Source organism: Gobio gobio (genome assembly GCF_949357685.1).
Source record: "Gobio gobio genome assembly, chromosome: 6".
Lineage (NCBI taxonomy): Eukaryota > Metazoa > Chordata > Actinopteri > Cypriniformes > Gobionidae > Gobio > Gobio gobio.
In genome coordinates this window covers 27,291,728-27,318,506 of record NC_137102.1, presented here as the reverse complement: position 1 = coordinate 27,318,506, position 26,779 = coordinate 27,291,728, and the positions used below count along the sequence as shown (strand labels likewise).

General features: G+C 44.4%; 1 protein-coding gene across 1 annotated transcript in view; it reads left to right on the top strand.

Moving 5' to 3' along the window:
- tmtopsa (teleost multiple tissue opsin a) overlaps positions 1-26,779 on the top strand; it is a 204,381-nt gene that overhangs the window by 14,086 nt on the left and 163,516 nt on the right. Inside the window, exon 2 of the mRNA XM_079820284.1 lies at positions 11,806-12,134. Within this exon, the coding sequence (XP_079676410.1) occupies positions 11,806-12,134 (329 nt within the window). The remainder of the gene's footprint in view (positions 1-11,805; positions 12,135-26,779) is intronic.

Sequence of the window (26,779 nt, the reverse complement as noted above, 5' to 3'; positions counted from 1 at the left end):
AGTAAGTAATATAAGCTGGCTTGTAATGTCCTGTGTTGTTTCCAGAAATAATGACACGGTTACTCAAGATATCCACAGACCTTATTGTGTGCATTTTCATGTAGGAAAAATCAGTGTAAAGAAAATAGTTCCCACATGAAACTACTAACAAATCTGTGGACAACTTTGACATTTGAAAATACATTAAAAATGAGGATGACATCAAAATTACCTTGGACAGTCAAGCGAGGGGTGCTTTATAACGTCACAGTCCTTCAACGTTAGTGGCTGTCAAGTGCCCTCACTCTTGTGAGGTTCAACCCCGCAGTTTCCCCCACTTGAAAGGGTATGCTTGCCTCTGAAGGTTTGGACTGGATTTTACTCAATGACCAGGAATCAAATCTTTCTTTTCTTTCTTTTATTTGAAAGTTGTCGTGGTCAAAAGCAGGTAAAAAACCTTAAACACAAACACAAGTGGGTCAAAATACAATAAACCCAAATACCCATAATAAAGCATCATAACACAGGATCAAATACTTAACTTTAAACACTAGAAATTAGTCTTGACAATAAGTTAAAAAAAACCCCCATATCTTAAGCACCCAAATAAATTTAAGACACATTGAAGACAATTTAAAGCACTACTCGAATGATTTTAACCTTAAACTCTATCAGCTTTAACCTCCTATAAACACACAATCCCGCACTTTCAACTTTTCCTCTTTTCAAATCTTTACAATACATTACTTTTAACTATACTTTTAAACACTTCATGATGTTAAATGTACAACTTTTTTAGCTTACAATTCAAGCACATGATTTTTCTTTAATACACACATTTTACCCTGAGTATAATTATATGATTCTCTTAAATGTTAAAATCCATCACACTGCACAAACGAATGCTCACCGACTCCTTCTTTGTTCAAACAAGCTTTAGTCCTGCAGTATCATTTCCAGGCCCAGTTTCTCCACACATCTTCCCAGTCTGCTTACGATCCTGTGAGTGACTCAAATTCCCCTAATCACCAGATCCTTCCCACCTGGTGACTAACTAGCTGTCTGCAGCTGGGAGCCACACCCACCAAAGCACCCAGGCAGAAAGGGTGTGGTCTACAGCTCAGCTCAACACCTCCCACTCGATCTTCCCATGGAGACCGCTGGAAAGATCGCACACAGTGACCTAGTACTCAGAGATTCCCTCCTGGGCTCTCTGCCTGCTCCTCCATTGGCAGTAGGACCACCAAACGTCGGACGTCCCGGTGAAGAATTGTGGACTGAAGGTCACTCCGAATGTTGGAGACGCGATGCTTGGATGCAGGATACTTGGATGCTGATTTCACAGGCCTCACCTCCGGAATACAGGAGCTTGCCACAACTCTAATACTCACATCCCGTACAATGTTTCTGGAGTCAGGGTTGACACTGATGACTCTTCCAAGCTTAAAGTGGCCCCTCAATGCATTCTGATCGCAGAGCCAAACAATATCTCCAATTGCGACATTCCTCTGTACAGTGTGCCACTTGCTCCTCACTAAAAGATTAGGACCAGCAAGTTGGCTCCAGGATCTCCAGAATTTATTTACCTGATGCTGCGTTTCCTGGAGTCTCTTATAGGGATAGCTTGTGAAGTCAAATGTTTTCCAATCACCACTTGATGATGTTAGTCCCAGCAGGAGTGTATTGGGCGTGATGTACTGCACTGTATCTTCAAGGCTCTGCACCCTGGCATCAATGGGCCGCTCATTTGCCAGATTAGCGGCGAGCTGAAGCGTCGTCTGAAGCTCGCTGAAACAGAGCCCTGACTCTCTTCCCAGACTCTGGAATGCCTTTTTCACAATCCAAACAGCTGCTTCAGCAGAGCCATTCCGATGAGGTGAATCAGCTGGCAGAATTTCCCAGTGCCAGTCAGTTCCATTTTGAGCTGAAGTATCCTCCACAGCAGACCTATCCAGGCTGTCCAGGAACTGATACAACTCCTTCAGGACGGACTTGGCACCAACAAAATTAGTCCCTGGATCAGACCATATCTTCTTAGGGTGGCCTCTAATTGCTGTGAACCTCTGATAAGCCATCAGGAAGCTTTCAGTTGACATTGTGTTGACGAGCTCCGTGTGGATTGCTCTGCTGACCATGCAGCAAAATACGACTCCCCAGACTTTCATTTTGACTCTTTTCCTAACGTCATCTTTGACCTGATAGGGTCCAAACAGGTCAACTGCTGTAAACTCAAATGGAGATGCTGGACTGGTTCTTTCTTGAGGCAGATCACCCATCACTTGCTGACATCTCCTCACTCTGGCTTTCTTGCAGACCACACAATTCTCAACGACTTTTCGAGCAATTATTCGTCCCTTGATGATCCATGCTCTCTTTCTCACTTTCAACAGAGTCGCAGCCACACCCTCGTGACCCTTTCTGTGAGCTTCCTGAACCAGTAATGTTGAGACCCAGGCGCTGCAAGGTAAGAGGGGGACACCAACTCTGTCTTCATTAAAGGCTTGGACTCGCCCACCACAAACCAGTAACCCAGTTTCTTCCTCTTTGAAGACTACCAGCCGGTCTATTGTGGTTGTTGGAAAAGTCACCCCCTCTTGTGTGGCAAGAAAAAGATCTCTTAAAGCATCTTGACGCTCTGTCGTGGTGATAACCCCGGTTGATGAAACTGCCTCCCACTTTGGAGCTCCCAGGATCTTATTTTTAGCTGCAAAGTTTTTTGCTGCCCTCCAGACCCAAGCGATCGTCTTAACCAGGTGAGTCAGATTGCTGAACCGTCCTTCATCCACCAGGTTTCGGACAACAGCGCCAGCAGGTGGCCTTCGATGCTCCAGTGGCTCCTTCTTCACCTGAGCAAATGATTTCTTCTGCATCCTTCCAACACTCTCTCTGGCAGTTGCTGATACATCCTTTGCAGACTTAATCGGCCACTCCTCAGCTGGTAGACTCAAGAACTTTGGTCCTTGCTGCCATGGTGAATTTTCAGCCAACTCTTTTGGGCCAGCCCCACGAGTAATGATGTCAGCGATGTTCTGAGGTCCAGGAATCCACCACCAATCCTGAAGTTGTGTGCTGCTTTGAATTTCTCCAATCCTGTTGGCAAAAAAGGTCTGGAAGCCATAGCTCTCACGTTGAATTGAACAAAGTACTGTTTGGCTATCAACAAAGTGGTACCACTGCTTTACGTGAATTCGGCCATGTTGTTCAAAGTACCTCTTTAACCGGGCGGCGAATACTGCTCCACATAGTTCTGCCTTGACTGCTTCCCCCTTGTGGTCTAGGGGAGCCAGCTTAGCTTTGGACTCCACCAGCCTCACTGTCGGACCTTGGTCACAGTCCCACCGTAGATACAGGACGGCACCATAAGCATGATCGCTGCCATCAGAAAAGGTAATTGCATCAGGCTCAGCTGGCACGCTCACTGGTGTCAGGGCTCTAGGGAACTTGACTTTGCTCAGCTCAGCGTATTCTTCAAAAAGCCTAATGGCATCTTCTCTGAGCTTTTCTGATAGTGCAAGGTCCCAAGTGTCTCTGACGGTGCTACATTTGGATTTGCCCTCTTGAAATGCTCTCCGAACCAAAATGGCTCCTTTCTGCTTTACAGGTGTCGTCAGACCAACTGGGTCATACAGCCCCGAAACTTGGCTAAGCAACTCTCGTTGTGTCAGTGGGTCTGGCGTCTGAGCTCTCACCTCTTCCAATTGAAGGTCTTGGCCAAGTCTCATTTTCCTCTTTCTTTTTGAGAAGTTTATCCCAACCATAACATGAAGCTTGTCATCCTCCAGGGTATAGCCGAGGCCAAGAGCTTTATTGTCCTCCTCCTTGAGCTGATTTGGCAGGATTACAGTCCTTAGAGTAGCCTTCTGCTCCTGTTTTCCAACAAACTCTCTCCTACTTTCACCAGAAAAGACCCACGGCTTCAACTTGAACCCTCCTGCTCCCAGGATCTGCTCCACATTTTCTGTGATGACTTTGAGCTGGTCCAAGTTGTTATGAGAGGTCAAGATATCGTCGACATAGCTGTCCTCCTCTAGCACTCGATGCTCCTCCTCAAGATGGCTAAACTGGGGGAGATTTGCTGTCTCCCTCATGGCGAGTTGAGCAATACAACCTGCTGGCTTGTCACCAATGTTCACTCTTGTGACTGCATATTCGCCCATCTCCTCCCCTTCAGAGTCACGCCACAGAAACCTATGCAAATGCACCTCCCGATCTTCAAGCCACACTGAATTGTACATCTTTCTTATGTCTCCCAAAGCCGCAAAACCTCCCCTCTGGAACCTGAGAAGCACGGCACGAATAGAATTTAGGACGTCGGGGCCCTTTAACAGGAGGTCATTCAGACTCACCCCTCTGCACTTCTGACTACTGTTCCAGACCAGTCTCACCGGAGTTGTGATGGAGTGTGGGTTGGGTGCAATGAGGTGGCTAATGTACCACACTGGGCCAGTCCATGTCTGAAGGGCGTCTTTAGACAACTTCATTGCGGCCCGGCTCTCAACCATCTCGTGAACTTGAGCAGCATAGGCAGCCTTCCACTCCGGCTCCCTGGTCAGCTGCCTCTCAGTCCTGAAGAATGTTGCCTTAACTGCACTCCTGTTACTTGGTAATGTGGCTGGGTCTTCTACCCAGGGGTACTTTGCGTGCCAGTGAGGCCTCTCACTGTGCTCATCAGCAGCTACATATGTGAGCCCATTCTTTACCACCTCCAGCTCCCTCTCTTCAGCGAGGGTCATTTCTTTGCCGCCTGGCTGGCAGTGTCCACAGCGACAACCCCCACATTTCGGGATGCAGCCAGCACCGATACTATCCCATTTCCACCACTCGAGGAAGCTGGATGTAGTAGTTACACAACTAAAACCTTGAGGTTGCTGGCTTTGTTGACGATGAATGGGGACTACGCAGGTGTGTTCTTCATACTTCACAGCAGCAGTTCTCATAGACCTTGCGAAATGCGTTCTCGATGTGTGGGCTGATACAGTTACCGCCTCAAAGAGCTCAGGATGGGTGCCAGCAACCGTCTTTCCCATTGGTCCGTCCCACAGCACAAGGTCCCCCACAGTGCGGATTTTCTGCGGAGCCAATTGGCCTTCCTTGTGACTTACAAGGAGGTGGATCTCCCTTGGCCTTGCCAGGTCACTGAGTGGAATGTCTGGGAAGAACTCTTGTAGTTTTTTGGCTGACACATGTCTTTGGATGTCTGCAATGCTGTCTAGCCCATAGCAAACCAGCTGGTGGGATCTGAAAGTGCCTCTTAAGGTGTTGACCCGAATTTTCAGGAGGTACCGCTTTGTCTTAACAAAGACTCTCATGCCTCCTACACCATGGACTACAAGTGTGATGTCTTCACTTCTAAGATTGAGCCGACCTGCTGCCTCATGAGTGATATAATTAGTATCGGAAGCTAGGTCGATCAGAGTCCCAATTTTCTGCCCAGCATTGGCTGTTACCTCCAACAGCATCATGATGACAGGCCACTCCGCTAGGCCGCTCTCAACCAGAAGACTTGAATGACTCTTTGCAATATGGGAGGTGCTCGCTGCTGTGTTACAGAATGCATCCCGGCATTGTTGGGCTAATTCAGGTGAGAGTTTTCTGAAGAATTCCTCCTGGGCCTCGGTGTAATTCCTCCAGCTCTCACCTCCCACTGTGCTGTTTTTCCTCCTCCTCTGAGCCGTACTGTCTCTGGATGCCTCAGCTCTGGGACACAGATAGTAGTGATGGTCTGTGGCTCCCTGCTCTCTACAAACGGGATTTCTACACAGAAACAAAGTTTTGCAGTGATTACCCTCATCATGGACCTCCAGACATTTCCAGCAGGCTCCCAACTTCCGCACTGCGTCCTTCTTCTCTGTGAGCTTGAGCACATGGAACCTTTTGCAGAAGTACAGCTTATTCTTATGCTTGATGTCCCCACAGACGACACATCCTGAGAGATTGCTACTTGACTGGTTTGAGGCTCTGGTTCTAGCTTGCCTTTGCTCAGGTCGGTTCTCTTTCCTCAGCGGCTCTTCATCCCTCAATTGATCCAGCTGTTCGTAGATACTCTCTTGACTCTTGAGAAAGGCCAGAAGATAGTCGAAACGCTTCTCTGGATCAGTACTGCTTTTCTCAGCTGCATAGAGAAGCCACTCTTTCTTCAGTGCATCTGGAAGCTTGCTTTCAATGGACTTTGTCACCAGAGGGTTTTTTAAAGCGCCAGTGTCACCAAGGTCACTCAGGTCTTCAAGGGCCTTCTCCACGGCTTGGATGAGCTCAACAATTTTCTTGGGCTGGTGACCTTTGGCAGCTGGAAGTCTCTGGAGCTCCTCTACTATTTCAATAGCGATCGCAGTTTGACTTCCGAACCGATTCTCTAGGACACGAAAAATGTCGTCTGCTGTGTTGTACGTCATCAATCGAAGATCTCTCATTACTTTCTCATCCAAACTGTCAAGAAGCTGGAACTTTTTGACTTCTTTTGAACCAGTGGGTTCTCCTTGCCTCTGCAGGGCCTCCCAGTCCCTTTTCCAGCGATGAAAATCCCGCCTGATGCCAGTAAACTTAGGGAGGGAAGTAGGCTTCAGTCTAACGCCTGCTGTTGGATAGCTGATAGAAGCTGCACTCACAACTCTCTCGGCGTCTTCTTCAGCTTTTGCTTGAATGAACTCTGCTTTTTTTGACATTAACTTGGGGATGATCTGCTCAAGATCTCTGACCTGCAGCTGGAAATCTTTCCGTTCAGCAGGAGGAGCCCAACACTTCCACTGTGTGTGCAGTTCTTTTGCCCTCTTAACCAGTTTTTCCATGTAATCAAACATGAAGTCAAAAACCTCTTTACTTCCACCAGGTCCAAAGGACGCCACACTCTCTACTTTCTCCTCCGCAGCCTTTACTGCTATCGTCAGCTCCTCTTCTCCAAAGTTGGCCCAGAGTGTCTTTTGGATAAGCTCCTTGAGCTCGTTCAGTCTCATCTCACACTCTCTTGCAGTTTTCCCAACATCTGCCTTTTGCTGCTCATTCAACCTGGGAACTTCTTCGGAATCCGTATCCAGCTCTGCCTCTACAAGGTACTGGGCCTCTACGTCATCGTTGGCTTCCATAACCTTGTTGGCTTCAATTATGAGTTTTTTGAAACTGTCCCTGAGCTCCTCTTCAGGTATGATGGCATGCATCCGGACCACGTTGTTAGCCAGCCGTGAGAATTGCCGCTTTGCGGATGTCCTATCGACTTTAAGCTGCTCCAGTGTCTTTGAGTCAGCCATCTTCTTTTCAGCAGGATTGGGTGAGATGATTTCCCGTTTTATCAGCCTGGCTGGTTGCTGTTTGGGATTATCTGTTCCAGTCTTCACAGCGGTTTTTTACTGTCAAGTGCCCTCACTCTTGTGAGGTTCAACCCCGCAGTTTCCCCCACTTGAAAGGGTATGCTTGCCTCTGAAGGTTTGGACTGGATTTTACTCAATGACCAGGAATCAAATCTTTCTTTTCTTTCTTTTATTTGAAAGTTGTCGTGGTCAAAAGCAGGTAAAAAACCTTAAACACAAACACAAGTGGGTCAAAATACAATAAACCCAAATACCCATAATAAAGCATCATAACACAGGATCAAATACTTAACTTTAAACACTAGAAATTAGTCTTTACAATAAGTAAAAAAAAAACCCCATATCTTAAGCACCCAAATAAATTTAAGACACATTGAAGACAATTTAAAGCACTACTCGAATGATTTTAACCTTAAACTCTATCAGCTTTAACCTCCTATAAACACACAATCCCGCACTTTCAACTTTTCCTCTTTTCAAATCTTTACAATACATTACTTTTAACTATACTTTTAAACACTTCATGATGTTAAATGTACAACTTTTTTAGCTTACAATTCAAGCACATGATTTTTCTTTAATACACACATTTTACCCTGAGTATAATTATATGATTCTCTTAAATGTTAAAATCCATCACACTGCACAAACGAATGCTCACCGACTCCTTCCTTGTTCAAACAAGCTTTAGTCCTGCAGTATCATTTCCAGGCCCAGTTTCTCCACACATCTTCCCAGTCTGCTTACGATCCTGTGAGTGACTCAAATTCCCCTAATCACCAGATCCTTCCCACCTGGTGACTAACTAGCTGTCTGCAGCTGGGAGCCACACCCACCAAAGCACCCAGGCAGAAAGGGTGTGGTCTACAGCTCAGCTCAACAGTGGCTGTGGCACAAGGCTGCAAAAAATTATATATAAATAGAATAAGAGTAGAATAAGACTCAACTGTTAATAATCTGTATTTATGGTACAGTGTCAAAATTTGCACACAAATCATCCCTTGCCCCCATCGATTTATCTTAGATTAGGCTGTATACATTTGGTAAAGTTTAGATTGTGATCATGTCTTTGGATTATGTAACGTTATATAAAGAAACATTACTCAGTGTGTAATACAATAAAATAAGTCAAATAAAATCTTCCCAAAGATGGTTTCTGTCATTTAGGTAGCTCTTATCACACTGATGTATGTTCAAGTGTTCGTTTTTCTGATAAGTTTGGTTTTAATGAGTTATATACTCCGCATCGCGCGCACACACATCGAAGAACGCTTCAGCATTAGCGTTAATATAGAAGAGAATATAGCGAGAATATAGAAGGCACAGCAGAGTTTTTTTTTTTTTTTTTTTTAGTCTCTCTGGAAATCCAGCATCAGAAGGAAGGTTATACAGGAACTGTTTTTCCACAACCTGGCACTGCACTACATTTTGCATTCTTTAAAGGCACGTTATCGCTTAGTTGCTTGATCCAGTGTTAGCGTCACATATGTTATTTACTTCTTGTCATTGGTGAATCAGTGGTAATGATGTAAAAGTAGGCGTTGATCTTCTTCTGCAGAGACGGTCTTTCACCTATCTTCGAGGTCATAGGCACATTCTCAAAGGAGTCATTCTCTGGGCTTAGTTTCAATAAAAGCTGATTTTGGACTAACAAGGAAGTTTTCAGTTCTTAAACTTACAGGACATTCTTATAGTATGATGGCGCCTTATATGTCAAAAGCCCAAGGAAATTTTGATCTTTAATAACAGTGTGAATGTAAATTTGTTAGGAAGCAAACTCTGTTCAAGCAGATAATAGCATGATTATTCAGCTCAAGTCGGTCATTGTTAATTCAGTCAATAATAGTGCATCAAATTATGCAACACTGCAGTAATTCAGTTATAAACAGCTCTACAGAAGATAATAGAGTAATTATTCAGTTCAAGTTAGTTCAGTTTTGGGGGGTGCACTGGGTTCGGGCCAAATTCTGAGCGCGAAGCCCTCTCCTCAGACAGCACGCCAAATACACATATTTTATACTATATCTGATTATATGTAAGTGTGAAATTTTGAAATGTCTTTGAAGCCCAAAATAAGCAAGCCAAAGGCAAGGAAACAAAACTCCATCAGGTGAAAGTAGTGAAGGGGAAAAAAAAACTAAGAATAGTCATAGTTATATTTTCCAATAAGTCTCTTTTGAGCAGAGAATGTTTTTTTTTTTTGGCATCGGAAAACTGCCAGTGAATGCAAAAGAGCAAGACAAATCAAATATGATTGCTTTGTTTGTGGGAAAATCATCTTGGCAGCTTAACATAGCCAGAATATTAGATTTTGAATCCCCTTCTGTATTGCTTGAGACCTTATGCAATTTTTCAGATACTTACTTCATCAGATTCATATCCTCTGGGATGTGGACAATTTATTATTAGAATAAGCAAAAAAGGCCTCAAAATGTTTATGACTGTTGGTTTTATTTGGATTAGAATTCTGTTAGTACCACTATCATTTGGACTGGCATTATGGTTCTGTTCTGGGCAAGAACTCCCTGTCCATTCATGCAGCCTAGCATGGATAAGAGCAGGAAGCACAGAGATAACCCCCTCAGGGTTAACAGAACAGAACCAAAATAAATGTATTGCAGATATCATTAATGTTCTTAATGACAATTATTCAGGTGAAAAGTGAAATTGAAGTGACATGTGAAGGGCAAGTATGGGAACCCATACTCAGAATTTGAGCGAGTAGGGAACACACACCACAAGCCGTGGACACACACACCCAGAGCAGTGGGCAGCCATTTTTGCTGTGGTGCCCAGGGAGCGATTGGGGGTTAGGTGCCTTGCTCAAGGGCACCTGTGTAATTTCCTGCTGGTATTAAGAATCAAACCTGCAACCTTCAGGTTACCAGTTTGACTCTCTAACCAATAGGCCACGGCTGCCCAATTTAATTATAACAACATATTTAAAGATAAATGACAGTCTGGTTCGAAGTGGAATATCAAAAGGCCAAGTCCTGACTGTGGATGAGAGGAGGAGCTGGGGATGGAGGAGGGTTGCACCTGAGCAACGCAATAAAGCTGCTGATAATACTGATGGACCTTATATTTAGGGATGCTGTGATAGGCGTTGTATTCCTATTAGTAGATGTGGATCAGCTGAGAGTCAGCTGATGCAAGCTTGACTGACGTGATCTGCCAGAACTAACTCTACGCATGCTTTTGAAGAAAGTAATCAAAAAGTAATTTCATACTGCAGGGCTATGTTCTTAAAGGGTTAGTTCACCCAAAAATGAAAATTCTGTCATTAATTACTTACCCTCATGTCATTCGACACCCGTAAGACCTCCGTTCATCTTCGGAACAGAAATGAAGATATTTTAGTTGAAATCTGATGGCTCTGAAAGGCCTCCATTGACACAATGCACGGTTCACTCTCAAGACCCTTAAAAGGTACTAAAGACGTCGTTACAAAGTCCATCTCACTACAGTGGTTCTAAAATAACTTTATGAATCGGTGACAATAGTTTTTGTGTGCAAAAAAACCTTACATAGTGATGATGATTTCAAAACACGGCATCATGAAGCTTCGAAGCGTTATGAATCAGCGAGTCGATTCAGCGGTTTGAATCGCCAAATTTCAGCAGTTTGGCGGTTTGACACGCGATCCGAATCATCATTCGGCTCACTGATTCATAACGCTTCGAAGCTTTATTTTGTTCCATCCATTCCAAGATTTTCAAGCTTCAAAAAGTACATAACACTGTAAAAGCAGTTTATTCCAAGTCTTCTGAAGAGGCATGATTGCTTTATATGAGCAGGGTTAATGTAGACTTTTATTCACAAATAAACACTAATCAACATACAGCACATAGAGCTTAACAAATAAGGTATGCGGACACTCATACATCTCACACTCATGAACAATAGCTTTAAATCATCTGATTTCAGAGCATAAAACATTAGTTAAATGCACTTTCATTCAATAAATTGGTTGATGGGGGAAAATGGTCAAAGTTTTGCATGATGTTATGAAATTTTTGTCAGTTACAGGCTTCATGGTTAAAATTACTACACTACATCTGTCCACTTCACTGATAATAGAAACATAAATAAGATGTAAAGTTGAGTCTTAAAGACTTGAATTGATTCCTTTGACATAAGTAACGCTTGGGCTCGATGGTGCTCTCAAAACAACAGTGGAAGACAGAAAACGTGGAGAGGGTTTGGGAAAACTTTTTAAAATTATTTTTGCAGTTTTGTAATTTATAATGTTGCTGAAAAATCACACACTTCAGCTTTAAGAATTGGCTTGTGGATCGCTTTTACCTAAAATTGTGCAACAAACAAAAAGTAAGAACAAAGATTCAAGGCCTTACTTATTAGGCAACTCAACTGAACTCTTCTGAATGTCTTTTCTATGCCCACTGAAAAGTACTCAAAATTGAACTGTGAAAGCAGTCTGTTGGTATTAGAATTTGACATTTGACTATTTAAACCTAAATCAAATTATAACATTATTGAAATTTGCCTTACATTTTTTTTGCAGGCATTGTGTCGCTTATGTCCCTGGCCATACTATCATATGAACGCTACTGTACAATGATGGGCTCCACGGAAGCTGATGCCACCAACTACAGGAAGGTGGCCGGCGGGGTGGTGATGTCCTGGGTTTACTCTTTAATCTGGACTCTGCCCCCTCTATTTGGTTGGAGCCGCTATGGCCCAGAAGGCCCTGGGACCACCTGCTCTGTAGACTGGACAACCAAGACAGCCAATAACATTTCTTACATAATTTGCCTCTTTATTTTTTGCCTGATTGTCCCCTTCCTGGTCATTATCTTTTGCTATGGTAAGCTGCTGCATGCCATTAAACAGGTGAGTGAAAATTGTCCACTCTCATTCGTTTGCTTAAATCAGTTTTTCTACTAAACTTTGTGCACTTGTCCTTAGTATTTCAGTATTTGATTAAGGTTAGGATGTTTGTCATTTAGCAGCTGCTTATAGTTCACCTGCGGTTATGTTCCTTGTGCAAGGGCACAGTGCTGGTAGGGGATCTTAATAACTTTCCAGTTCTGGATGACAGCCAAGATCCCTAAATGAAAAGTTCACCACAAAATGAAAAGTTTACATTTTTTTAACATTTCATTTTACATCCATCAAACTCTGAAAAAACACAACACCATAACAATAACACCATAAAAGTGTCTTCTAAAGTGGTTGAATAGCTTTGGATTATTTTTTTGCATCAGTACTCAACATTGTTTCCAAAATAGATAAAAAAGGCGCCAATGGTTGTTGCATGTCTCGTAACCGGAAGTGGGCCAGTTTGAATATGCCAAATGAAAACATTTTGAGAGATGCAGCAGATGAGAAGAATATATTATATATTTCTGTTTGTCATTTTCATGTTTTTTCATGGTTCTATTCTATTTCAATTTGGAATATTGCTGCCAAACCCAATCTTATAGAGGATCCCAATTAACACAAACTCATTTCTGCTGTATTATTTAATGAAAATATGTTAAATTTTACTTTTACTTTTATACTTTGATTTGCAGGGGCGATTTCTATGATTCCAATGAGGGTCTCAATGAGTAGAGTAACTGTTTCTCAAAGGACTGACCCTGTGTGTCTGCAAGAGCTCTCATTTTTAATCTTGGGTGTCTTTTGAGTATTTCTTAAAAAGGATAATACAATGCAGTGTTTTTTGGCTGATGTACTGTATATTTGCAATGCATAATCTCATTTGGTTGCATTTTATGTTATGATTTCACTGGAATAGAAAGTGGTTGGATGAGAGATGAGAAATTATATGCAATTTGTGTGTGTGTCGACCACTGGCCCACAGAGGGAAGGATAATAATGTAACAGATGGATTTTAACTGCTGGTAAGAGTAGTGAAACAACCTATTATACCTTAATGCTGTGACTTTTTTCAGCAAACATGAAGTGTGAATTTAGAGTCCATTAAGGGAACTGAGCGTTGGCATTTTTCAGACCTGAGACAGTTTTGCGCATTTATTTCCTGATGCTTGCATGTGCTCTCAACTGGCCAAGACAGCAAGTGTGGGTATTGAGGCAGGACCTACTAGAAGCTTCCAGGCAGGTGTGTTGGAAAAGGTTGAAGTTAAACTCTACAGGAAGCTTGTCTTCCAAGAGCAGGATTGGACCCTTATTTAGATGGTCATAAAACGAATGTCACAATGAAATCATAGACACCCAAGTGAACACCAAATCCTGGTACAACAGTGCATCCTGGCTGATTTGTAGATTGTATGCACAAAAAAACTCTGTATTTTCATATTTTTGCCAATTTCCCATTCATTTCCTATGGGGGTCATTTTTGACCCGAAGGTCCTGAGTGTGACTATTTTTTTTTCACGACCACTTAGACTTTTCAAATCCTGTCCCCATCCTGGGTGTTCATATACCAAGCACCAATAAAGTCACCAAGTTTCGGACCATTCCGATGAAGCTACGATTTTTAACATTTTTTTATAAAACGCTTCGGGTCATTTTTTACCCGAAGTACCCCAGAGGGTTAACACAATTGATTCAATTAATCAGCCCAGAGCAGAGTAGTGGGTCCCCACTCCCCAGGAACAGAGTTGAGAACCACTGCACTAAACCAAGAACTGCAGAAACATTTGATTGTGTTTGTCTTATAATTATACAGACTTTAACTTAACTTGTACTGTTTTCTAACAACATTACAACCATCGCTCACCAAGTTCGACATCTAGAAGATAAGGAGACTCATGTGCATACAGGCACAGTGGAATAATTGGAATAAGTTTCCTCCTAGGAAACAAATCATTTTCAATGAGAGGGGTGGTGGAATTTAGAGTAGGAATGTGAACTTATGAAGTAAGTTGAGTGTGTGCCTGAGAACATTGGGTCAGCCTAACTATGACAGAAATGTTTGTCTTGTATGTTTTTGTGTATTTACTCTGGATATGAATTAGTTTTCAAGCCATCCCATGTTTACTTATCCACACTGTTAAACCTTACCAGGTTTTTTATGAGTAAAATGCTGACAACACTGTTGCCAGCTAGTTACTGTAAAGAATCTGTTACAGTGACTAACCAGTATAGTACTGTGTCTATACCAATACAGTGACTAACTGGCAACAGTGTTGCCAGTTTTATACCGTAAATCTGGCATTACAGTTGATAACTGGCAGCAGTGGTTTCAGTAAATTACTGTACAGTAATAACATACTGCATTTACATTTAAATAATTTATAATGCAGTACTCATTGTAGTACTCTTAATCTTATGAAGCATTCTTTCATGTTACTTCATTTAAAAAGAATATAATGAACTTTTAAATCTTTACACAAATTCACTTTATTACTTAGATGTTTATCTATTGCCCAACATAATAGAATCACAAAAAAAAACATAAAAAATATCAACAAACATAATATGAAACAAATAATTTCAAGACATGTCAAACCTGCCCTCTAACCAAAACAATTAAAACTTAGATACAACATCCAAAATCTATATCTCAGCCACCAATGACCCTCAGGTTATTTATGTTAACATAAATTAAATTTAGTTTAGTAAAACATTTACAAAAAAGCTTTCAGTTAGTTGCATGTTTTCCACTCAAATGCAGCCTCTGCAAAAATCTATGTACATGTGGATTTAAGTTTTGAATCTTTCTTTTAACAGATGACCCAGTTTTATGGCTAGTTCCAGCTTTGGAAGCACACTTTATCCCCTCAGGATTAATCCTCACTAAAAACCTGTTGAGTAAATCAGACAACTATTTTAGAAATGGAGTAACAAATCAAAAAGTTCAGAAAAACAACAGCATACTACAAAAAATATATAAATAAATATATATTTTTAAAAAAAGCACAACTGTGGTCAACTCACCTTATTGCACAATGTTTTAACATGTACCTTTGAATGAGTTCTAATGTGGCACTGGCTGACTCTTGGTATTTAATGTTAAAAACATAGAAGAAGCTGAAAAACACTGAGAAAGCCGCAGGGAAATCTAACTGCTCATCAATGCAATGTGTCACTTTCCCCTCAATGCTGATCATCCACTTCAATTAATTTAGAAGGCTATCTCCTGAAATATGAACTCACGATTCACCAAACTCACCAAACACATTCATTAGTTACCATATATTTCATAATTACCAAGCATGATGAGCCTTGGTGTGACTGGTAGATGTAGCTCATTTTCCACTGACATTGGGTTGAAGTTTTCTTAGGAGCTTTCCTGTAGCTCAAACAGTAGAGCATGGCGCTAGCAACGCCAAGGTCATGGGTTCGACTCCCAGGGAAAGCAAGAACTGACAAAAATGTTAAAAATGTGTACCTTGAATGCTATGTAAGTCGCTTTGGATAAAAGCGTCTGCCAAATGCATACATGTAAATGTAAATGTAGGAAAAAATTTTTCCCTATGTTGGTGTTGTTTTATATGTGTATAAAAACAGTTAGTTGGTGAAAAGGCAAATTGCAAAGTTAGCATCTGTACATTGTGGCAAATCCTGACTAACCAAGAAAAACGAAAGCAATGATAAAACATGTTGTTTATTAGCAAGAGTTCAATTGCTTCAATCTATACAAAGGGATATTTCGTAGTGAGGAGTTGTGAGGAGAGGCTAAAAAACGTGCTAATCAGGAAGCTATTTCAAACCATGCATATAAACGATCTAACTTTGCATTATATATTTTAAAAACACAAATATTTTAATCATTTACTTACTTGTAGTTGTGCAATGCATGCGAATGTGTGTGTTAATGCATTAATCCTTGTTTTCTGTCTGAAGATGTAAACAGTTTGAAATAAACAGTGACGTAATGCATCATGGGAATATAGACCAGTAATTTACCAATTAATATTACAGTTATTTTCCTTAATGGGCGCTGAAAGTAATGTACTGTAGTTTTATTATAAGTGCGGCATAACCTCACCTCATATCACAGTAAAATACCTTTCAATGATGTTAAAGCTAAATACTGGTGATTTTGAGAGCAAGGTTTAACAGTGCACCTGGAAAAGTTGAAATGTAAACTCACAATGGGCCAGATTCACTAACAGCTTGTGCCAGCGCATACCCTCTTTTGGTGTTAAAAAAGTACTGTCAGGATTTACTAAAGACATGCAGTGAAAAATTAGCACTGAAAAGGCGTGGACAGGGTTAATTTTGCAGCTACATATGCATATGCATTTCAGGCACAAAATGTATGTAAGGAGACAATTTTAATGATTCATGCAAGGTGATTTACTAAGGTTTTCACTCTTCGCTTGAATACGTATGTGCGCAGGAGCATAGTTTTTCTTTACAAAATGACTGCCAAATGACTTGTCCGCATTGCATAATACAGCGTTTCCAGTTGTTTCCAATAATTTCGATAACGTTTTCATCTGTACAGAGGGAAAGTGAAGTGAAGGAGGCTTTGTGCTGCTCTTGATAGATTGTGTTGGTCAATATAGAAATGATCCAGCTGGGCCTGTGCTCTTTAATTTGTGCGTCGCCAGGAGATCATACGCATAAAATTCAGACTTGCACTCTCACGCTAATTTGACCTGTAAATCTGGCCCATCTTTTGTTCAGTCTCTCTGTCTTTCTCTGGCTCTTTTTCTGCACTCAATAGTTGTCACTTGGTAGACTCTTGTAAATGGTACAGTTTTGTGAAAGCTTCTGTAGCTATTAGCATTCACTTTACCATTGCATCATAATTGCTAGTGTCGTCCTTTCACAGATTAAGACAGTCTGACTGCACAAAGTGCATGCATGAATAACAGATAGCACTCCTTGGTATTTTATCTATTTTTAAAAAAAATTAATTTACATATGTCTGGATTCTGTTGACAAATGCAGCGGCGTCCTCCCTCGTTGCAGAGAGCACACTAATAAAGCAAACTAGCTAATGGTGTTGAATTCCCAATTTAATAAAGCGATCTTCCTTTGACTGTATGATGCAGTGAGAGCAAAATCAATTAATCTGTTTAAATTAGACAACTAATACTTTATCTGGCTTAACACATGAATAATCAGTTATGGAATAATTTGGAAGTGGAAGAAGTCCTGAAGATAGGCTGAACTGAGTTATGAGCTCAGGGCTACTTTTGCCTTTGGGAATTAAATGCTCTGGATTATATTTTTCATAGTCACAAATTGTGACTGTTTGCCAAACCCAGGGAAAATCATTAGTAAGGTCCTTGGAGTCGGTTGACTATTATATGATTTTGCATGCTACTTGTTTTGTTTGTATATGTTAGCTGTTGATGTTAAGTTCACAGAAAGTGTCGACATGCACTCAGAACGCTGTGTTAGATGTGTGAGAGATATGTGAAAATACATTACGTACTTTAGTTTGAGAGGTCAGCTGACTGCTGTTGATGTGTGTGTTTGGAAACCCAAGTAGACAAACTATGTGTGCGTTCTCTCTCTTGATCTCTTTCTTTATTCTGACGGGGTAAATGTGGCTCTCCAGCTTTATATATCTTATATAATTTTATATCAGCTATGCATTCCATCAATCTTGTGAATTGTTAAATTTCGCCAGGGCCCGAAGAGATATAGAGCTGAGTATCGTCAGCATAACAATGAAAATTAACACCATGCTTCCTAATGATATCTCCCAAGGGTAGCATGTACAGGGTGAAAAGCAATGGTTCAAGCACCGAGCCTTGCGGTACTCCATGCTGAATGGTGTGACATCTCTTCATTTACTGCTAACTGATAGTGGTCAGATATGCATGATTTTAAACCATGCCAATGCAATTCCACTAATGCCAACATAATTCGAGAGTCTATTCAAAAGAGTGTTGTGGTCGATAATATCGAATGCAGTGCTAAGATCGAGTAACACTAATAGTGAGATACAACCATGATTGGATGATAACAGCAAATCATTTGTAACTATGATACGGTCTAAATCCTGACTGGAAATCATCACAGATACCATTTCTTTCTAAAAAGGAGCATAGTTGTGAGGATACTGCCTTTTCTAGTATTTTTGACAGAAATGGTAGATTTGAGATTGGCCTGTAGTCGACTAATTCTGTAGGATCAAGTTGGGTTTTTTATTATAAGAGATTTAATAATAGCCAGCTTAATGGTTTTTGGTACATATCCTAATGACACGGATGGATGAATGATATTAAAGGGGTCATGAACTGGCTTTTTAAAATTTTTTATACTGTTGTCTTAAGTCAACTTATGGCGTTTATGTGGTTTTTACATTCAAAAACATCATAATGAATAAGTAATAGGCTATTTTCTGCCTTGGTTTATGTGGCTCCCTGAGAAACACTCGGATTTGATGGGCGTGCCGAACTGAAGACTTGGAAGTAAACGCCCACGGCTAGGATTGGATAATATTTGCATATTTAATGAGCTTCAGCTACCGTCTGTCCCAGGAATCGTCTGGGGGAAATGCTCAGAGAACTCGCAAAGTATCAAACAAACACTAAATCTCACACACACACACACACACACACACACACACACACACACACACACACACACACACACACACACACACACACACACACACACACACACACACACACACACACACACACACACAACACACACACACACACACATGTTTGTTTTTGTGAAATGTGGGGACATTCCATAGGCGTAATGGTTTTTATACCGTAAAAAACGTATTCTCTATCCCCTTACACTGCCCCTGCCCCTAAACCTACCCATCACAGGAAACTGCACAGTTTACTTTCTGTGAAAAAAAACTCATCCTGTGTGATTTATAAGCATTTTGAAAAGTGAGGACATGGGTAACGTCCTCATATTTCACCCTCTTTTTGTAATACCTATGTCATACCTATGTCATTATACACATTTGTGTCCTGATATTTCACAAAAACATACCCACACTCGCGCGGACACACACACACACACACACACACACACACTCAGGCGGACAAACACTCACTCGCACGGACACACACATAACGTTACAACAAGTCTCTCGTGTGACTGGATAGACATGTAGGCCTACACATAATCAATACACAATCGTACACATATCAAACGATCTGTAACAATGCAATACTATCACGTATAAAAAAAACATGTTTTACTCACATAAGTGTGCTGCACCATTCCTGTCGGGTCCAATATAGATGGAACAGCATTGTGTTTCAATCTCAATATGTCTGCAAATCCTGGAACTTGAATCCTGAGCTGGAACTTCATTAATAATAAAGTTCAACCACATATTCCTAATTTTAGGATCCGAGGGAAGCTTATGCAGCGACTGTGTTCTTCCACAACCAGGAATAGCAATATCGTGATATCCTCGGCATGTTTATTGCTGCTGGCTAGCGCAATACGACCAGCTCCATGAGTTGGTGGGCGGGCTACTGAATTACACGTGCTTATTATTCTGTAGAGGCAGTGTTTCATCGCGCGATGACGTAAGGATGAAGCACAAGATCGTTTTCTGGGTCTGGTGTCTATAAAAGCTTTTCTTTGACTAACAAGAAAGTTTTCAGCTCTGAAACTTACAGGATATTCTTATATTACCATGACCTCTTATATATCAAAAGCTCAAGGGAAAGTTGATTTCTCAATTCATCACCCCTTTAAGAAGAGGATCTATGACCTCTGGAAGCATCTCTTTTAGTAGTTTAGTCGGTATAGGGTCTAGCATACATGTTGTTGATTTAGATAATTTAACGAGTTTAGCCAATTTAGCACTCAGTGTCTGAATGCACTCACTCATTTTCATTCACTCTTTCAAGTGGACTATATTAGTGGAGTAATGTAGGGAATAGTGAATGAGGGTATAGGGGGTAATTTCGTGACACTCATCATCACTGTGCATCTAATATGTGTTTGACCAAAAAGACTTTACATGTCTTCAACATGCACCCTTAAGTAATTTCAACTAAATTTTCCTCGTAAACACAACTCAAATACTTTGTGTTGGTGATGTCCAGATTGAACCGTTTCTTTTGGACACGTTCGATACTGAGAACCGATGATCCAATGATCCAATGAGCTGAGCATGCATGTACTACCGAATGTACAGCGGTTTTCGGATCACCAGTACAGAATCGAGAACCGTTTCTTTTGGACATGTTCGATACTGAGAACCGATGAGCTGAGAGACTGAGCAAAGTGAGCATACACTCAAAATAAAAACTAAATGTTGTGCTTTTCGCTAAATAAAGAAAACAAACAGAATGCACATTCTCCTGTCTGTCTCCCTGTGATGTCCATTCTGAAATGCGTCTTTAAATGAACTGAGATCTCAGAAAAAAACTTACCACACAAACACGACAGATATCTCTTTATAAAGCTTGGAATGTCTACTTTTAAATGAAGTCATTTATATATATATAAAAAAAAAAAATTCTCTGTTTATATAATCCGTATGAAAACAGCGAGAGGTAGAGTTTCTCAAGCGGCTGCTCATTATCTGTAATGTAACCACACCCACGCGCGCGCAAAGCGATTCACATGCACATCGTCCATGAGGAAGGAACGCGAACCTGTAAACACCCCCATCACCCCAAAACAAAGACTTGTCTGTACACAGGTCAGAATCCTCATCCTTCATCTTTCATATTCATGAACAGTGACCCTAAAGCCACTGGGGTGGCAGTGGCGCCTGGGCTTGGGCCCGTCATTGCTGCTTGCAGATGTAGTGGACAGCACATTCCAGGGCCCGGTTTATGGCCGGGCCACTCTCTGTCCATAACAGTGGACAAAGGTTTGCTACATTTTGATTGGATCTTGGTAGACTGAGACAAACAAACTGTCCACCGCCATCAGATAAGATGCTCTGACAACATCCAGACACCTCTTAGAGGCCAAAAAGACCAGCTCTTGTACCAAGCCCAGGAAGGACAAGACATCTCATTGGCGCACATGCAGTTTCTGCCCTTCACCCACATCGCTAGTGTCCTGGTCTATGACTGCCATAAAAATTCCACAGGACCTCAGCAGTAGTGGGTGAAAGACAGACCAAAATGATCTATCCAAATCCAGTCATAACTATGTTTGGAAACCTTAAGACTGATGTAAACTAAACACATCCATTTCATACTTATTCAGAGAAATAAATATTCTCAATAACAGCTATTTGTAATCCAACATCTTACACAGAATCAGCTGTTAATGAACAAATGAATGAACAGTTAAATCTTTTCCCATCATGTTTGGTTTCTATTTGTTTAGAATATTGCCATGGGTATTCTGATGGTGGTTTGGAAAGTGAGAAATGCATTGGTAAACTTTAAAGACACTTTAAAGACTTCTAACTGTATACAGTATGCAAATGAGTTAAGGAGGGTGAGTCTCACTGTGTTACAAGCATGCCAGGCTACACCCTCTCCCAGACCCAACGTTCACAGTATTAATCACACACACCTGCACGTCATCAACACTGCAATCACCTCCAGCACTTTAGCCCCACTCTCACACTCAGTCTTTGTCCGGTATCGTTTGTACACGCACTTGCTTATGCCAACAACGGACTCACCTGTGTTACCTACCTGTTCTCCCAGTCTCCTGAGTGTCTCCTCGTCTTGTCTCCTGGCTCCGTGTCTCCATCCCTCCATCGACCTGCTCTCCGTGCATCCTGCAAACCCAGATGTATAGTATCATCATTGACATTCACCTGGATTACCCTGCCGTTACTGACTTCATCTGCTCATTACCTGGTCCTGTGTTAACTCTGTTAACCCCTGTCTTCAGTTCTCCGTGTCACCTCTGTTTGTAACAGAATACCGGACCAACACCGCACAGCACCAGGATGAGCACCCCGGATCCCTTCAAGGAGCTCGTCGACGCCGTTCGGCGAGCTCTTCCCTCCAGCCCACCTTCCGGAATCAACACCACCACTTCTTCGCCCCTGGAATGCGCCAGTCCCATGGCCAGACCGGCGCCCTCCTCTGGTTCGGTGGAGGATTGCAACGGATTCCTTCTTTAATGTTCGCTGGTCCTGGAGATGCAGCCGCACCTGTACCCACACGATCGTGCAAAGGTAACGTTTATCACCTCGCAGCTAGCGGGGAAAGTGTTCCGTTGGGCGGAATCGTTGTGGTCCAATGACAGTCCCGTGATCCAGATCCTTTCCGGTTTCACCAACCACTTCAAAGAGGTCTTCGGAAAACTATCCTGGGATTCGTCGATCGGTGAGCAACTCTACCACCTGAAACAAGGTTCACAGTCTGTCAATGAGTATGCCCTTCAGTTTCGCACCCTCGCTGCTGCGAGTGGATGGAACGAACAATCCCTGATTACGACCTACAGACAGGGTCTGTATCCTCGGGTGCGGCTGCATCTCGCTGCATACGAGGATACCATCGGGCTTGAACGGTTCATCCAACTCTCCATCAGCTTCGCCACTCGTATGCAGTCGTGTATCGAAGAACTCCAGGGCCAGCCGTCATTTTCTTCCTTCCTCCGCCGGCCAGTGGATGTCAGCCCTCCAGAACCAGCCCAAGAGGCGATGCAACTGGAGAACTCCCGACTGACAGCGGCTGAGCGGCAGAGGCGGCTGACCCAGAGTCTGTGTCTATACTGTGGTTTACCTGGGCATTACATCTCCGAATGCCCAGTCCGTCCTCCACGTCCCATGGTGAGTGCTATCATTCCCTCTCTTCGCAAAATGCAACCACTCACCACAACTGTAAACCTTACTGCTGCCAGGATCTCTCTTCCAGTTACTGCCCTCCTCGACTCTGGGTCAGCCGGCAACTTCATCTCGGGCACCCTCTGCCGCCAGCTCAGGCTCCGCACGTCTGCGACTCCAACCATTTACCAGATCCAGTCAGTAACCGGGAAACCCCTCAGTCGGAGGCAGGTCAGTCGATCCGTGGGGCCCATAGGAGTGCAAGTGGGTATCCTCCATATGGAGCGGATACATCTGCTGGTTCTGGAGGAATCCACCGCTGACATCATACTAGGGCGCCCATGGTTAGAGCAGCACAACCCAGTCATCTCCTGGAAAACGGGAGAGGTCCTTAAGTGGGGCGACAGCTGCTTCTCGGACTGCTTCCCGTCTCCACCGGTACGTCCCTCTCCTCGTCTTCAAGATCTCCCTGTCTCCGCCACGTCCATCGAGAGTCCGGTAGAGAGACGTTCGTTGGATGTTCCATCCTGCTACGCCCCCTTCAGTGACGTCTTCTGTCCCCAACGGGCTTCCAAGCTGCCTCCCCATCGGCCATGGGACTGTGCCATCGATCTGCTGCCCGGTGAACCAGTGCCCAGGGGAAAGATCTATCCCCTCTCTCATCCGGAGGAGAAGGCCATGGAGGACTACATCAAGGAGGCACTGGAGCAAGGTTACATCCGTCCATCTACTTCCCCTGCTGCGTCAAGTTTCTTCTTTGTGGCAAAGAAGGACGGAGGCTTGCGGACCTGCATCGATTACCGAACACTCAACAATATTACCGTGAAGTTCAGGTACCCCCTTCCTCTCGTCCCAGCTGCCCTGGAACAGCTCCGTGGTGCCACTGTGTTCACCAAGTTGGACCTCCGCAGCACGTATAACCTCATCCGGATACGTGAGGGGGACGAGTGGAAGACCGCCTTTGTCACGCCCACCGGTCACTATGAATATCTCGTGATGCCCTGTGGACTCGCCAACGCCCCCTCTGCATTCCAGGGTTTCATCCACGAGGTGCTCCGGGAGTTTCTCCACAGGTTCGTTCTGGTCTACATCGATGACATCCTCATCTACTCCCAGAGCCTGGCCGAATATCGCCACAACGTTGCGGAGGTCCTTCAACGCCTGAGGGACTTCCACCTGTACCTCAAAGCCGAGAAGTGCTCATTCCATCAGCCCTCAGTACAGTTCCTCGACTATAACATCGATCACAGTGGCATCCGGATGGACGAGGGGAAGGTGGAAGCCATCCGGTCCTGGCCAACCCCCTCCACAGTTAAGGAACTCCAAAGATTCCTTGGCTTCGCCAACTTCTACCGCTGTTTGATCCACCTCTACAGCTCCATCGCCAGTCCCCTCACCAGTCTCCTACGGAACAAGCCCAAGTCTCTGTCCTGGACCCCATCTGCCACGGAAGCCTTCCAGACACTGAAGACCGCCTTCACTACCGCTCCCCTCCTCGTCCACCCGATCCTCAACTGCCCTTCATCGTGGAGGTGGACGCCTCTACCACCGTGGGAGTGGGAGCGGTACTTTCCCAGCAGCAGGGGAACCCCAGTCGCCTCCATCCATGTGCCTTCTTCTCCCGTAAGCTCAACCCGGCGGAAGTGAACTACGACATCAGGAACCGCAAACTCGAGGCCATCAAGCTCGCCTTAGAGGAGTGGAGGCACTGGCTCGAGGGCGCCAAACATCCCTTTCTGGTACTCACCGACCACAAAAACCTAGGATATCTCCGAGAAGCCAAGCGGCTGAATCCACGACAAGTCAGATGGGCTCTCTTCTTCACTCGGTTCCACTTCCAGATCTCCTTTCGACCCGGTGCTAAGAACGGTCAGGCGATGTCCACGCTTGTGGTCCAGGAGCGTCATCTCTGGCTGAACCTGGCTGACATGAGGGAGACCGATAAATATCGGTTCCTGGACTCCCCCATCTCGTCAGCTGGGTTATTCGGCGACGCGGTCGAGAGCTTCGCCCAACAGTTCTCGGCCGCCCAGAAGCAGACGGAGGCGATCAAGCACATCCTGCCCCGGCGGCCCGCTGCTGCCTCCACCCCGCCGCCGGCGGCAGCGCCTCCGACTACTCGTCGCCGAGGACGTCCACCCGCCGCCGCCTCCGCCCCCCGCCAAGGCACCGCAGCAGCCTTCCGATCTTGGACCTGCGATTCCTGAACCGGTCCCTTCACAGGCTGCCGTTCACGATGTTAACGCAGAAGCGCATCTTCAGGTGCATCCGTCCCCGAGATTGGTTTGCAGCGATCGACCTGAAGGACGCGTACTTTCATGTCTCGATTCTCCCTCGACACCGGCCCTTTCTGCGCTTCGCGTTCGAGGGACGGGCATATCAGTACCGCGTCTTACCCTTCGGCCTGTCCCTGTCGCCCCGCGTCTTTACGAAGGTTGCGGAGGCGGCCATTGCTCCCATGAGAGAGCATGGCGTTCGCATCCTCAACTACCTCGACGACTGGCTGATTCTTGCCCAGTCGCGAGAGCAGTTGTGCGAACACAGGGACAAGGTGCTCAGTCACCTCAGCCAGTTGGGACTTCGGGTCAACTGGGAGAAGAGCAAACTCTGCCCCACGCAGAGGATCTCTTTTCTCGGTATGGAGATAGACTCGGTCGCCATGACTGCGCCTCACACTGAAACATTTTCAGAGGCTCCTGGGGCATATGGCATCCGCAGCCACAGTAACGCCGCTCGGATTGCTTCATATGAGACCGCTTCAACGCTGGCTACACGATCGAGTCCCGAGATGGGCGTGGCACAGCGGTTCCCTCCGCGTCCAAGTGACTCCGAGGTGCCGCCAAACCTTCGGCCCGTGGTCGGACCCTCTGTTTCTCCGGGCGGGAGTTCCCCTAGAACAAGTGTCCAGGCACTCCGTTGTCTCCACGGATGCCTCATCCACGGGTTGGGGTGCCACGTACAACGGGCTTGCAGTTTCGGGTCTGTGGACGGGGCCTCAACTGCAATGGCATATCAATTGCCTCGAGTTGTTAGCAGTTCGTCTTGCACTCAGCCGCTTCAAAGTGCCGCTCAGAGGCAAGCACGTTCTGGTCCGGATGGACAACACTGCGGCCGTAGCGTACATCAACAAACAGGGTGGTCTACGCTCCCGTCGCATGTCGCAACTCGCCCGCCATCTCCTCTTATGGAGTCAGAAGCATCTGAGGTCGCTTCGTGCCGTTCACATTCCGGGCCTGCTCAATCGTGCGGCCGACGAGCTGTCACGTCAGCAGGTACTTCCGGGAGAATGGCGACTCCATCCCCAGGCGGTCCAGCTAATCTGGAGTCGTTTCGGGGCCACACCCGTAGACCTGTTTGCCTCCCCAGAGACGACCCACTGTCAGTGGTTCTATTCCTTGACCGAGGGGACCCTCGGGTCGGATGCCCTGGCCCACAGCTGGCCCCGGGAAGAACGCAAGTATGCGTTTCCCCCAGTGAGCCTTCTTGCGCAGACTCTGTGCAAAGTCAGGGAGGACGAGGAGCAGGTCCTGTTGGTCGCTCCGTATTGGCCAAACCGGACTTGGTTCCCGGAACTGGTGCTCCTTGCGACAGCACCTCCCTGGCCCATTCCTCTGAGACAGGACCTCCTGACTCAGAGACGGGGCACCCTATGGCACCCGCATCCAGACCTCTGGAAACTCCATGTCTGGTCCCTAGATGGGACGCGGAGGTTCTAGGTGACCTACCGCAAGCGGTAGTTGACACCATCACTTCCGCTAGAGCCCCCTCTACGAGGCGCCTCTATGCGTTGAAGTGGAACCTGTTCGTTGACTGGTGCTCTTCTCGCCGAGAAGACCCCCGAAAGATGTTCGGTCGCATCTGTGCTTACCTTTCTACAGGATGGGTTGGAGCGAAGGCTGTCTCCCTCCACCCTCAAAGTCTATGTCGCCGCTAT